Raw genomic sequence first — 14,390 nt, 5'->3', positions numbered from 1 at the left:
AGAAACAGGATTAATGGGTCGGAATTAATGTTTTATCCGAACTCCGAAGAGGAAAATAGCGGTACTGCGCTTTATACGCTGGTTGCCAACCGCCTTTAAAACCCAAGAAGAAGAAGAAGCGGCAGCGGCTGTGTGCCATAACGAACACACAACACTGTGGAGGTAAACATGGCGACTGTCGGACCTCTAGGAAGAATTGCCAGACTGGGCTCCAGCATCTGCAGGAACCATCGTTTCATTTTTAACAGAAGTTCACAAAGACGAGGAATAGCTTCTTGCCTTGACCGTAAGTCCCAGAAAACGACAATTATTTGCGGTAGTGACATGACATGTATTGTATTGAAAGAAAGTCTGAATGGCACTGAACTTTGTTATCTAACACACCGCAGTTGGTATTAACTTAACCTTCCTAGGGTCTTCGGGTCAAATTGACCCGTTTTAAAATTTCAACATCAAGGAAAAGTATTTTTGTTATGTATTTAGGAAAAACGGATTGTCACACGTTTTATTTTTTATTTTTTACCAATTTCAGTATTTAATTTGAAATATTTGCTCAAATACATTATGCATATAATTAATCAAGCTATTAAAAGGACATTAGTTTAAACTTTTGTGAGCAGAGAAAATTATTTAAGGTTATTTTAACAGAAAATGATATAGTAACAGGGTTGAAATTAAAGTAACAGGGTTGCGTAAAGTAACAGGGTTGAATGGCTACATTACTTTTGGTTGTAGATCATGACATAAATGTGACAAATAAATACTCAGGACCACAGAAATGTTGTTTTGATAATATTCTATATATATTTTCCAATGAAGGATTAACAGGAAGAGTATCAATGACACATAACAAACATGTCAACACTGCAACAAACTGGATATAATCAAATATACACTGGACAAATATAAAATATGTAGATCACTGAGGTAGTCAAACAACTCCACAGTGGAAAGGCCCCAGGGGTTGATGAGATGCATCCAGAAATGCTGAAGGCTTTGTGTGTGGAGGGGCTGTCTTGGTGGTCACGCCTCGTCAACATTGCGCGGAAGTCTTGGACAGTGCCTAGGGGGTGGCAAACCGGGTTGGTGGTTCCCCTATTCAAAAACGGGGACCAGAGAGTGTGTGCCAACTACAGGGGTATCACACTTCTCAGCCTCCCTGGTAAAGTCTACTCCAAGCTGCTGGAAAGGAGGGTTCGGCCGATAGTCGAACCTCTGATTGAACAATGCGGATTACGTCCTGGTCGTGGAACAACGGACCAACTCTTCACTCTCGCAAGGATCCTGGAGGGGGCCTGGGAATACGCCCAACCGGTCTACATGGGTTTTGTGGATCTGGAGAAGGCGTATGACCGGGTCCCACAGATGATACTGTGGGAGGTGCTGCAGGGTCACTTCTGAGGGCCATCCAATCCCTGTACGCCCAAAGCGAGAGTTGTGTCCGGATACTCGGCAGTAAGTCGGACTCGTTCCCAGTGAATGTTGGCCTGCGCCAGGGCTGCGCTTTATCACCAATCCTGTTTGTGATTTTCATGGCCAGGATATCGAGGCGTAGTCGTGGAGGAGAGGGGTTACAGTTCGGTGGCCTGAAGATCTCATCGCTGCTTTTTGCAGATGATGTGGTCCTTATGGCGTCATCGGTCTGTGACCTTCAGCAGACACTGTATCGGTTCACAGCCGAGTGTGAAGCGGTTGGGATGAGGATCAGCACCTCAAAATCTGAGCAGGAAACCAGTGGATTGCCTACTCCGGGTAGGGAATGAGCCCTTACCCCAAGTGAAAGAGTTCAAGTACCTCGGGGTCTTGTTCGCGAGTGAGGGGAATATGGAGCGAGAGATCGGTCGGAGCAGCAGGGGCGGTATTGCATTCGCTTTACCGCACCATTGTGACGAAAAGAGAGCTGAGCCAGAAGGCAAAGCTCTCGATCTAACGGCCAATTTTCGTTCCTACCCTCACCTATGGTCATGAAGGCTGGGTCATGACCGAAAGAACGAGATCACGGGTACAAGTGGCCAAAATTGATTTTCTCAGACGGGTGGTCTCCCTTAGAGACTTAGAGATAGGGTGAGAAGCTCAGCCATCCGTGAGAGACCCGGAGTAGAGCCGCTGCTCCTTTGCGTTGAAAGGAGCCAGTTGAGGTGGTTCAGTCATCTAGTAAGGTTGCTACCTGGGCGCCTCCCTAGGGAGGTGTTCCAGGCACGTCCAGCTGGGAGGAGACCCCGGGGAAGACCCAGGACTCTGGAGAGATTATATCTCCTCACTGGCCCGGGAACGTCTCAGGATCCCCAGTCGGAGCTGGAGGATGTGGCCTGTAGAAGGGGTTTGGGGTTCCCTACTGTAGCCGCTGTCCCTGCAACCCGACCCCGGATAAGCGGTAGACGATGGATAGATGGGAAATATAGTTTACATTTTACTATAAATAATAGAGTAAACTGAAGAAAATGCAACCCTGTGACTGAATGTCAACCCTGTTACTCTAATTATAGCAACAGGGTTGCAAATAAATGCTAATTTTAGCTTTTACCTCAGGAATGAATGCTAGCTGCACAATGTAATGCTACTGTCAAGGAATGGACACACTTAGATATTTAACTAAAGAAAGATATGTTTGAAATGAATTAGTTTTAGTCTCACAATGTGAGTAACAGGGTTGCGTGTGTGTGTGAGTGCCACACTCCATCAAGAGTGAAAAGATTGGAAATATATTAAAAATAAAAGGGAGGACTTACCTTTTGACTTGCTGATGTCATTTCCTCTGTGTCATGTGACTAACTTCCTCTGCCAAGCTAAAAAGGTTTCGGTAACAGGGTTGCGCGCATGTTGTAGAACACACTTTCAGTGTACAATTACTGTTATTTAAAATATGTTTATGATTTAAAAAATTGATTTTACTATTACAAGAGACATAGCAATATAATAATACCAAAGAAAGTAAATAAAAACCCTATATTAAATGTTATATTTGACATGCAAGTTGGTCACCAAGAAGCTGGGACAAGAGAAAAATGCTATTTTAGGGTGTTTGAGAGCTATTTGATATTTTAAATAATATTTTGAAATAACTTTTTCTGCAACTTTATATACATTTTGTCTCAAAACAAGTATATTTAACACAACAAGTGCATGGTTTAGCTTTCTGGGCATGGATTATTAGATTTTTTATATGTGGGACATGAAATGTCTTCGGGTCAATTTGACCCAGCCATTGAAAGTGGAGGCTAAAAGGGGTCAGCAGTGAAATTTAGACCATTTCTTTCTTTGAAAATGTTAGACGTATTAGTATTTTCTAGTAAACATTGCATTTTGACAGACTGACACATTACAATACATTACATTACACCAGGGATGGGGGCCATTTTATTTTTTACAACCTCTGCAATTCTTTTTTAAAATGCAGCCCATTCATTTCACTTTTCTTTAATGCTGTGCAAAAAAGCTACTTTTTTATCCATGTATCTTTTTGTTTTATTAGAAATCAGAAATCCTTTATTAGTCCCACAACGGGGAAATATATCTTGTCACAGCAAAAGAACATATGAATTAAAAAGGCAGTACACAATAATTAAATATAATACAAAATAATATAAGCACCAAGTGGTTGATAGAAAATAAAGTGAATATTGCACATGGCAGTGATAATTGCACAGATTATAAAAAGTGAGTATTGTAAATGGCAGTGATGGAATAGTCTGTTCTTGGTGTGGTGGTCGACCTCTCTATCTGTCCATGTTTGTATGTTCCGCTCTGCAGAGAGATGCTTGTTGGGCCAAACTCCACCAAAGAGCGTTAACTTTATCCAAACGCACTCGTCCTGCAGTTCGGCATGTTTCGTGCTGTATTGACGCTCGAGATTATTTTTCGTCACCGCAAGCGCATCCGCACAAACGAGGCACACTGGCCTTTTACTTCCACAAAGAAATAATCGTTCGTCCATTTCTCCTGGAAAGTGCGACATTCAGCATCCATCTTTCTCTTGTTTACACTCGCCATGCTGCGTTCACTGATGTCAATGACTGTCTCGTTTAAAATTGAAGTTTTTTGACATGACGTGACCACGTGATGACACGTTCCGCTCGTGTTGTGTTCAAGGACCCTGACCTTGGCCAGGAAAAACAGTCAATCGCCCGTCTATTGCTGTCTAGATCGTTTTTCTTTTTCTTTTTTTGTGTATTTTTCTGCGTGTGTTTATGAATTACCTCGAGGGCAGGATCAAATGGTCTCGCAGGCCGTATACAGCCCGGAGGCCGGAGGTTCCCCATCCCTGCATTACACAGACACACACACTGACACAGACACACACTGGCACTGACACACACTGACACGGACACACACTGCCATACACTAACACAGACACACACTGCCACACACACACACACACACACTGACACAGTTTTTAAATGAATATATAAATAAATAAACTTGAGTAGCTCTTTATTAATGGTATATGGGTGGTAGCCACAACACCCTTCTATTGTCTGAAAATGCCTGAAAGACACAAAACTAAATAAGAAATATTGATTGGGTGTGACTAAAAAACGAAGATCCTACAAGTATGTCTTGTTCATCCAAAGTACTCAAAATGTTGGAAATCTAAAGACATCTTCAACCTTTTTTATAATGTATTTAAAAGCAATCATGCTCATTTTATACCTGTATATGTGCATGATCGCATATTATTTCATCCATATGGACCATCCTATGTTCTCTGCTCTTTGTTGACAGCTGCTCATGGACTCACAGATGAACAGAAGGAGTTTCAAAAAGTCGCCTTTGATTTTGCGGCCAATGAAATGGCTCCACACATGGCAGAGTGGGATGAAAAGGTATGTTCGAGCGAGGCATACAGTATATTTGTAAGTGTCTCTGAGTGAGCACCTGTAGAAGATCTAGTTTCTGTATGGATACGACGACATCCTAAAATTGAGCTATCATTACTGCTATTTTAAAATGATTGTCTAGATAGGAGGCACTTCTGCACCGACATCATCCCTACCTGCATGTCGTAGCAGCTTTACTTATACAGTAATAAACATAGTTGGGTCTGATGCGGATACATGATATATCACATCATTCTTTTGTCCAAAGTTCTTACTTATGGTTTAACATTATCATAATTTATAGGTTTATATGTTCCTTTTTTCCTCCAGGAAATCTTTCCAGTAGAGACGTTGCGGAAGGCAGCCCAGTTGGGGTTCGGTGGGATCTACGTTCAGCCGGAAGTCGGAGGATCGGGTCTTTCTCGGCTGGACACATCAGTTATCTTTGAGGCCTTGTCCACAGGATGTGTCAGCACCACAGCTTACATCAGTATCCACAAGTACGTACTCCTCATATGGCCCTATTGGCATCTATCTGTAATTAAAAGATGATAAAAAGATTAATTATCTGAGAGTTTGGAAGTCAGGAGGATGGATTTCTTTGATAAAAGTTGACATGAGGCTGGTTGTGCAAGGCCCAAATAACCACATTTGTCAGATTAATTGGCGACTTTTGTAACTGAAAGGGTTAGTTACAATTCTGTGAGGCTGTTAGAATACATACAGTTACTCTTTAATAAGTCTAAACAACATACAATGACAGAAAACAGTAATGTGTTCGGCAATTAATCTGTATTGAAATATGATTTATCTCAAACCAGAAATCAATTGGACTTTGTTTCGCAGATGTATTTGGTTCTTGATCTTGTGAATATTAGTAGGTGCATACATACATTGGGACCACTTCCCACTATTATGGTCACTAAAATGATAGCTGCTGACATGTGTTCTATTTATTTACCTGCACATTCACAGTATTCACTTTCTTTGCAGCATGTGTGCCTGGATGATAGACACCTTTGGCAATAATGAGCAGAGGGAAAAGTTCTGTCCCGATCTCTGTTCGATGGAAAAGTTTGCTTCCTATTGTCTCACTGAACCAGGTCAGACCTTTTTTATATGTAAAAGAGAAAAATAATGCTAATATCTTAATATTTATTTGGACGTGCGTCCATCAACAACACAATAAACCTGAGATGTTTGACTTTAGGCAGCGGCAGTGATGCTGCTTCACTTCTGACCACTGCTCAGCTGAGCGGTGACCATTACATCTTGAATGGTTCAAAGGTAACTTCATACCCGTCTCTGCTCACATGTGGTGTTCAGGCCTCTATAACTGTACAGTTCACAGTGAGCCAGAACCATGTTGTGTCTGTTTGTGACTTTCCAGGCCTTCATCAGTGGCGGAGGAGACACGGACGTCTATGTTGTGATGTGCAGAACAGGAAGTAAAGGAGCAAAAGGCATCTCTTGTTTGGTGGTAGAGAAAGGAACCCCAGGCCTCAGCTTTGGCAAAAAAGAGAAAAAGGTAGAGTTCATTGGTGTTGGATTTGCTGATTTTAAAGATTTCTGCTCTGGAGCTAGTGTTTGCCAGTAACCACTAGATGGCAGAAGTAAGTCACAGTAGCTGTGTGTTCACGCTGCTCCCCAGGTGGGTTGGAACTCCCAGCCGACCAGGGCGGTGATATTGGAGGATTGTGTCGTTCCAGTGACCAACCGGCTTGGTGAAGAAGGACAAGGATTCAACATGGCCATGAAAGGCCTGAATGGAGGCAGAATTAATATTGGTGAGGAGGAACACACCATTCAAGTAGTTACCAGTTAATGATATCTACATATGTAGTTTATTTCCATAGCTAGAAAGAAATGACTGAAATCACCCTGATAATAGAAATAAATCAATCTAAATATAGATTTTCTGTAGATAAGTAGTAAGTAATTAAAAAATGAATCAGTCTTCTAAGCAGGTGGGAATGAGCATGGAGGTCGCGGATTTGTACAGCATGTATGTGTTTACTTTGAACAAGTGGAGACTTGAGGTGGTTGAATGTGAAGAATATTTTAGGGAAAGCTGTCTTTAAATAGAGACCAGTTAAATAAAAGGTTTAATTCAAGTTAGCAAACTTCAGATAAATTGCTGTGTCCCTGAGATTAGAGTCAGTTTGCTAACTATATGATTGATTTATTGTTTTAACATTGCCTGTTGCTGTAAAAAGTTAACTACTGTTGCTTTTTAAGGGCAAAAAAAAAAGTGTCCAGGTGAAAAACAACAGTTTTTTACTGTGTGCTTGACATGTGGTCCAAACATCCAGTTTCTCAACCAGCAGGTTTTATATAAACTCTGTTCCAACAGCATCCTGTTCTCTTGGGGCGGCACATGCCTCTGTACTGCTAGCGAGGGATCATCTGTTAGTACGCAAGCAGTTTGGGGAGACACTCTCCAACAACCAGGTAAGTAGCTCAAAGCTACAAGATCCAAGTCACTGGTTCTCCCAGTGATGACAAGTGATATTGAGTCTGTCCTTCCTTCTCTCCCTGTCGTCTGTGTTTATGTGCAGTTTCTTCAGTTCAAACTGGCAGAAATGGCCACCAAGTTGGTTGCATCTCGCCTTCTGGTGCGTGAAGCTGCGACAGCGCTGCAGGAGAACCGGCCTGATGCCGTTTCCCTCTGCTCCATGGCCAAACTCTTTGCTACAGATGAGTGCTTTAATGTGAGTAACACTGAGAAAAATGCCAATTATTTTCACTAAAAACTTTCAAATGTTTTCACTTATTTCATATTTTTCCATATTATTACTTGTTCTTACTCAACAGATCTGCAACCAGGCTCTGCAGATGCACGGTGGGTACGGTTACCTCAAAGACTACGCGGTGCAGCAGTATGTCCGAGACATCAGAGTACATCAGATCCTAGAGGGTGAGCCTTTATAATAGTGGCCTTACTCTGTATGTGTCGTGTATATGATTTTAATATAATTGATTACCTTATATTTAAGTCAGTTTGTGTCATTCTTTTCTTCTCCCTAAAGGCACAAATGAGGTGATGAGGATGATCATTTCCCGGAGTCTGCTGACAGAGTCATGATGAATCTTCTCCCCTGGACCTTCAGTAGTGATCGTACTGTTATGGTCCTCATCTCTGGTGTGTTGCTGTGGGACTGCTTTCCTGAAATGTCCTCCACATGGGTTTGGGGTAAACCAGTCAGTAAAACGTATGTTTTTCTCGGACAATATTAGTTATTTTGTTTGAATTTGTAGCTAAACTAATTGTATTGTAAAAGATACAAATACATGTGGGTTGTGTATTGGTTCTGCTTTGATGTCACATTGCAAATGATGTCTCCTGATTACACTCCAAAATAAAAGAATCTCAGCTTTCATAAAAGGAATCAAACCCTTTATTGGCACCCTAATACCCACTTAACTGGAAATCATATTTACATTTTATGTCATTTTATATGCATTGTTTGCATGAGTAATAATGTATGTATATGTGAAGTGACTATAATTCAGTCATGCTAAAATCAAACATTTCAGAACACTTTATTGAAAAAATGATCAACAATCAAAACTGCATTAAAAGTGCTACATGTAGCCTTTCAGCATCAATACCTCACTGCCTCATCGTTTCCAGAGTTCAGTATACTTACAAGAAAACAAACAAGACCAGCAGCCGGAAGTTTGGTCCTATATCATCTCGTCGACTAATGGCCTCGTATGTTTTACAGTAATTATATCAAGTCATCCCAAGCACCTTTGAACAAAAATAGTAAGAAACCATTAACTTCAACGTGGTGTACTCACTACTTTGGTTACATTCCAACTACCTGAACAGGCAAATACTTGGAAATGTCCTCCCAGCAGACATCAGTGTCATGGAACCATACTGATAATGTCACAGTAGGTTAAATAAAAGAACCCTTACGTGAACACATAACACGTACATGTGGGTCAAAGAGAGCGAGAACGATACATTTGAAATACCTGAATTGTGATTTTGAACTAGTGCCGTTAGCCTGAGAGAAGTGACTGAAAAGTGATCCTTACACAGCCATAGAAATTCAATCGTACACATTTGTACATAGTTATTATACAAATGTAGCCAAAATATTTAGCAGGAACTGAACTAAGAAAGAACTAAGCCAACTGAACTGTTTACGCTTTACAGTATCCAGACACTGTACTAAGTCAACACAACTCTTGAAATCAATGCCGTCTTATGTACACCTTCTAATAAAAACCCTAACGCTATCATCTTAAAGATCTCTTTACAAGAGTGTAAATAAAAATATATTTCTTACAAAAACGGAAATGAACAAAGCGAAGGGACCTGCGAGACGTTTTCTTCTCTCTCAACCTTTCAGGTCTTTATGGAGAAAGTGCTTATTTTAATTTTTTTCAAGGCAAACTTTCTCTCCATCCGTCACCACAGTCCTCCTGCCGGCCTACACCAGGGAGCCGGCTTGGCTCTGAGCAGGCACCATGACGGCTACAGCTCCCATGCGTGTCAGAGTGGAGCAGCTCATTTGTGGGGACACAGTGAGTGGAGCTGGCACCTGAGGCTGAGCCCCTTCAGTCCTGTTGGGCACGGCGACTACGGGGCTCCGTAGAAGCTGCGGGGGTCCCCCGTTTGTACAGGGAGGTCGCTTTTGTTTGCGTAGCGGGGTGCCTCCGCTGTTGTAACCGGGAAGTCCCTGTAGCGGGTTGGCTTCTCCAGGTCGCAGCTGGTAGGCGTTGATCACCGAGCCGGTGTCTGAAGTTGATGTGGGGGAGTATGGGTAGTGGTAGTTCGGCTGGTGGGGGTCTCGGGGCCGCGGACTGGTGGCTATGGAGGACAGCGTGCCATTCTTGGATATGATGTCTGAGCCTGTGTTACTCTTTGCCCATGACACTCGCTTTGGTGCCTGAGCGTCCTCCCTGTGATGGAAAGAGATTAAAAAGGGAAACAGAGAAAGCAAAAACTCATAATTAATGAAAAATTACTAAATGAAAATGACGAAATGGAAATAGGGCAACACAAGCTTCAGTGTTTTAAACTCGCATTGAGTTCTGGCAAAAAAGCATTTGTAAATTACAGATTTGTGAGTGACCCATATCGTCTTATACAGTATTTATTACAAATACACAATAGTGAGGGAAATGTTTCTATTACTTTAAACATGTCGAAATAATGATTTTGCGGATATGTTGTTACTTTTGAATTAATAAAGAGGAAAATGCAAGAAGAAACTGAGTGCTCGTCCTACTTATTTATTTATTGATAAATGCTTCTGGCTGATTGTGCCCTGAAGATATAAAGAGCTTTGCTCCTTCCTGCAAGTATAAAGAAACATTAAAACACAATACTGAAGTCAGTTAAAATACCTCAAAACTTAAGTACAGTACACACACACACACACACACACACACACACACACAGAGTGCTTTGATGATGCCAATAATGTTAAGTTTTTGTTCAGTCATAAATGTGTTCCTTAAATGTCATACTTTAGCATTGAGGTTACAGTTGGTGGTGTACTGGACTGCATTATATTCAGATGTGTTTCTAATATTGTGGCCTTCTCGTGTAAACATTAGAAACACCTCTCAATACAATGTAGTCCAGGACACCAGCACCTTTACCTATGAGCTCAGTAATAAACATACGTGAATGTACACATTTATGTCTCCAAACATTTAACATAATGAACTTTGTGTAGGTGGAATGTAATTGCGTAGCGTAGTGAAACTCTCACTTGATCTCGTTGGCCATCTCCTCCTCAGTGTCCCTTCTCCTCCTCAGTATGAATATGAGGAAGAGCACCATGGCCACCAGTCCCACTATGGAGCCCAGTGTCGCCGCTGCAATCATGCCTGCATTAGAAGCTGGGAAACCGATAACAGATCAGTATTAACCCTTGATGGGAGGCTCTTGTGTTGAACAGACAGGTGTGTAGTAGAGTAAAAACTCTGTGCGGTGAACATACAGGTGATAACTTCCAGGTTAATGGAGCAGCTGTCGGAGCCGGCGGTGTTGCTGGCTCTGCAGATGTACTTCCCTGTACATGCTTTTAGTGAGGTTGCTGAGTCTGAGAGTGCCGTGTCTCTCATCTGCAAAGAAAACCACACAGTTACACACACACACACACGTCACAATCACAATATGTATGTAACGCGTGCTAGTGTTCTTGGTACAACTAGAAAACTATACAGGTTGACATGAAATAGTTACACCACAATCTCACACACACTAGGGCACTACAGTGACAAAGTAACAAACACAACTGAGCTTCTAGAATGAACTGTGCAGGATTATGTCCTTTTCAAAATATATCAGAGTATGTATATAAAGGAAACAACCCATCATTTAACATAAATACATAAATTGACAGCAATCGAAATCATTTTTTTACTGTGTTTATTTGGCTGCTTTACACCTGGATTTACATATATCTGCATGTTGGTGTGTTTGTTAAAAAAACATTAAACTGCACTATGCACAATGCATTTCATAATGCATTAAATAAATACACTGATTCCTGATTAACTTATTGAAAAAGTATTAGATTTCCCTCTTTATTTACAGATAAAGTGTGCGACAACATATCATGGTAGAGTTGAATCATTAGCTACTGATTCCCTCTCTGGAATTTAATCCACTCTTGGCCCATATCCAGTATCAGTATAAAGTTTGGCATTGGTGCAATCCCACAGCAGACAGCTCTGCGAAGGATTCTGCAGTATTGCTACGTAATTATGTTTGTCAGCAAATGTTTGTTTTAATTTGTTCTCGCACTAAGATTATCACACAGCATTAAGTGTGCGCGCATCCGTCTCTGTGCTTTCACAACTGGGTATTTCCATTCAACACAATCTGTTCTCCTTCACACATCTGGCCTTAAAACGCTGTGTTGTTGTAAACATGGACTGTAAAAAAATAAACAAGCTTTATGAGGGACTTATCACAACAAATCCTCCGAAATCCAATCTTAGACCTCACATCACAGCGTGTCTTCATCTGATGTGTTTTTGCTTTCGTGGGGAACATGAGGAAATGAGAGTGGGTGTACGTCCTGAAGTGTTGTTTCGTTTTATAAGTGTTCATGCACGCCTGTCAATCCCCCACAGAGAGAAAAGTAATGCAATGCGGGGACTCATCCACATCATCCCAGATGACAACATCAAGGTTTGCATTATGCCCGCAAGCAGCGTTTTAATGCAAGAGACCAGAAAATCCTTAACAATCATTCATCGTCATCAATCCAAACAGCTGCCTTCCTCCCAAAGTTTGTGTGTAGCTCGGATTGAGCTTTGTGTTTTGTCTGCACCATCTGCTACTGCACCACCAGGAGGTTAACCTAGGCAGGTGAACAAACATCACTGCCAACAGTTGAAGTACAGTAAACCTGTCTCCAACTTTAAGCTTTTAGTTCATTAAAACAAGTGTAACTGGATGAAAAAGTCAGAAATGATCATAAGTTGCTGCTGATAAGCAATTTGCTCAGTGCGAGTACATGTAATCACACAACTAAAAAACACCCACACACTAAAATGATCAAATGTGACAGTAACAATAGATGGCACTCATTAACAGATCATAGCTTTTTTGTTAGAGTATTAAATTATGCCTCAGAAATCAAAACAAAAGTGGGTGCCAAATCAAACAGCGGCAGATGAGTGTGATATGCACTTATCCCTCTCTGATTATTTAATCCCCTGGTTTGAAAACCAGCTGTGGAGAACCAAACTCAATTGTGACAGATAAGCAGAACATCAGCTGACCTGGAGCTTGGAGCGAGTTCAAGCCTCTGACGTTACAGAAGGTGCTGCCTCACATCAAGACAGGGGCATTACTCATATTACGCTGACGTCACTGCAAGGTCACCGAGCGGCATTCGTCAAAGCCCCGACACATGACAAGTGATTAATGTACATGAAGCTCGTCATGCTATAGCTTGCCGCCTCACATGACAAGCTGCAGAGGAATTAGTTTTCACAATTGATATTAAAAGGCCTTGCACAGAAACAGCAATGAATCAGAAAGCTAATGCAGTACCAATGACTGTAATTCACTCTTTGCCATTAATGTATCTGCATATGTACTGTACATACATGAGTGGCATTTATATTATCATCCAACTAAATAACTCTCAGCAAGAAATGTGCCTGTTTTCCAAAATATCAAACCATTCCTTTGAATTATTATTTTCTGTCACCAATCAACTAATCATTTCTGCCCTACTCTGGACTCTCAACGGTGATATGCTCAAAAAGATGATTGGATGACAACTAAATGTAACACAACACACACACACACACACACACACACACACACACACACACACACACACACACACACTACAAAGATTTAAAGAACAAATGCAACCCTTCTATTACAAAATGAAAATATATACAAAAAACATCTCATATGCAAAATCCTCATTATGGCTATATTCAGGAAAATATTCCGATATGAAACAGCTGTTCGTGATCACAGTGAGGATGATGAACTGCTATTCCTCGAGAGTTTAACATCCACATATCTTTGATGATTTAATCAATGATTGTGCAAAGAGAATGTGAAATTATAAAGATGAGTGGGATTATTATGGATTGACACTTATGCTAAATATTTTCTTTTTTTGATGGTAATCATTTTTTTATCATAATCCTACAAGCTTTCTTACAAATTGGGTTGATTTGTTTTCCTTTAAAGCTTTTCCTACAGCTCAAGGGCTGTGATTTGAGGGGTGACGTGTTGCAGGTGAGGAGGTGGGATGAGAGTTGGGGAAATAGGTGGAACAATGAATGAGTGAAAACCCTTACCCATGAACCCAAGGACAAGCATGGGCTGGGGACAGGCTCTCCATTCTGTTTTGTTTTTTGTTTTGTTTTTGTAGAAGGAAAGATGGCAGACAGAGAAAGAGAGAGAGAGAGAGTGAGCATGGATGAGAGGTCGTGAAGGAGTGGTACAAACTGATGGGGAGGGTTTGGAGTGAATTCCCAAATCCAACTTATGCCTCTTAGAGGGGTGGATCAAGTAATGACATGGGGCTTGTTAGATTAGGCACCAAGGTCAACAGGAAATGAGGAGTGCCGAGAGAGGATCAGCAGAGAGAGAAAACAGAGAGAGAGAGAGAGAGAGAGTTTCTGAAAGAGATAAGCAGTGATATCATAGTTCAAGAGTCATGGAGAGAGCATACATCAGCGAAGATAAAAGGATGGGTTTGAGTGTCCATGGCATGTAAGAGGGTGCAGATACACATGCGATGCCGGCGTGGGTGTGCACACTGCGCTGCAAAATCCTTTTGTCAATGCATAATCAGAGGGAGTAGTTTTCATTTTATGAGTCTACGGGACTTTTCTGCGATAAAGAGATGAGGGAAAAAGATCAAAGCAGTTAAGTCAATACTCAATCAATCAGCCTAAGTTGTGTTGTTCAGAAACAGATGGTGTTCTTTCTGCAGCATTGTCTGGAAACGCATATACAAATGCATTTTTCTCTCTCTCTTGCATAGGCAGTGCTGCGAGAGGAGTATGTTGTGGTTCGAGTTGTCTCGATCTGTAAAGAGGATTCATGTCATGTTATGACAT

At 41.3% G+C, this 14,390-nt stretch overlaps 2 protein-coding genes across 2 annotated transcripts in view; one reads left to right on the top strand and one right to left on the bottom strand.

Moving 5' to 3' along the window:
* The first annotated feature begins 31 nt into the window (after window positions 1–31).
* acad8 (acyl-CoA dehydrogenase family, member 8) lies at window positions 32–8,248 on the top strand. The gene is made up of 11 exons (XM_029445884.1): window positions 32–286; window positions 4,723–4,823; window positions 5,148–5,317; window positions 5,811–5,920; window positions 6,028–6,104; window positions 6,208–6,345; window positions 6,469–6,604; window positions 7,171–7,268; window positions 7,376–7,528; window positions 7,632–7,734; window positions 7,847–8,248. The coding sequence occupies exons 1-11, from the start codon at window positions 169–171 to the stop codon at window positions 7,900–7,902; spliced, it is 1,260 nt and encodes a 419-aa protein (XP_029301744.1). The 5' UTR covers window positions 32–168; the 3' UTR covers window positions 7,903–8,248.
* A 96-nt stretch (window positions 8,249–8,344) lies between these two features.
* Window positions 8,345–14,390, bottom strand: part of esamb (endothelial cell adhesion molecule b) — a 41,884-nt gene continuing 35,838 nt past the window's right edge. The window contains 4 exon segments of the mRNA XM_029445882.1: window positions 8,345–9,734; window positions 10,553–10,682; window positions 10,784–10,859; window positions 10,861–10,907. Coding sequence (XP_029301742.1) covers window positions 9,263–9,734; window positions 10,553–10,682; window positions 10,784–10,859; window positions 10,861–10,907 — 725 coding nt within the window. The 3' untranslated portion in view covers window positions 8,345–9,262.

Source organism: Cottoperca gobio, chromosome 13 (genome assembly GCF_900634415.1).
Source record: "Cottoperca gobio chromosome 13, fCotGob3.1, whole genome shotgun sequence".
NCBI classification, from domain to species: Eukaryota; Metazoa; Chordata; class Actinopteri; order Perciformes; family Bovichtidae; genus Cottoperca; species Cottoperca gobio.
The sequence above is the reverse complement of the archived record's forward strand: the minus strand, read 5'-3'. Positions and strand labels throughout refer to the sequence as shown.

Bases quoted from the DNA above. Each gene is read 5' to 3' on its own strand.
- acad8 (XM_029445884.1), top strand. From the start codon at position 169: ATGGCGACTGTCGGACCTCTAGGAAGAATTGCCAGACTGGGCTCCAGC. The intron at 5,921-6,027 runs GTCAGACCTTTT...GTTTGACTTTAG, and splicing joins CTATTGTCTCACTGAACCAG to GCAGCGGCAGTGATGCTGCT. The intron at 6,605-7,170 runs GTGAGGAGGAAC...CTGTTCCAACAG, and splicing joins TGGAGGCAGAATTAATATTG to CATCCTGTTCTCTTGGGGCG.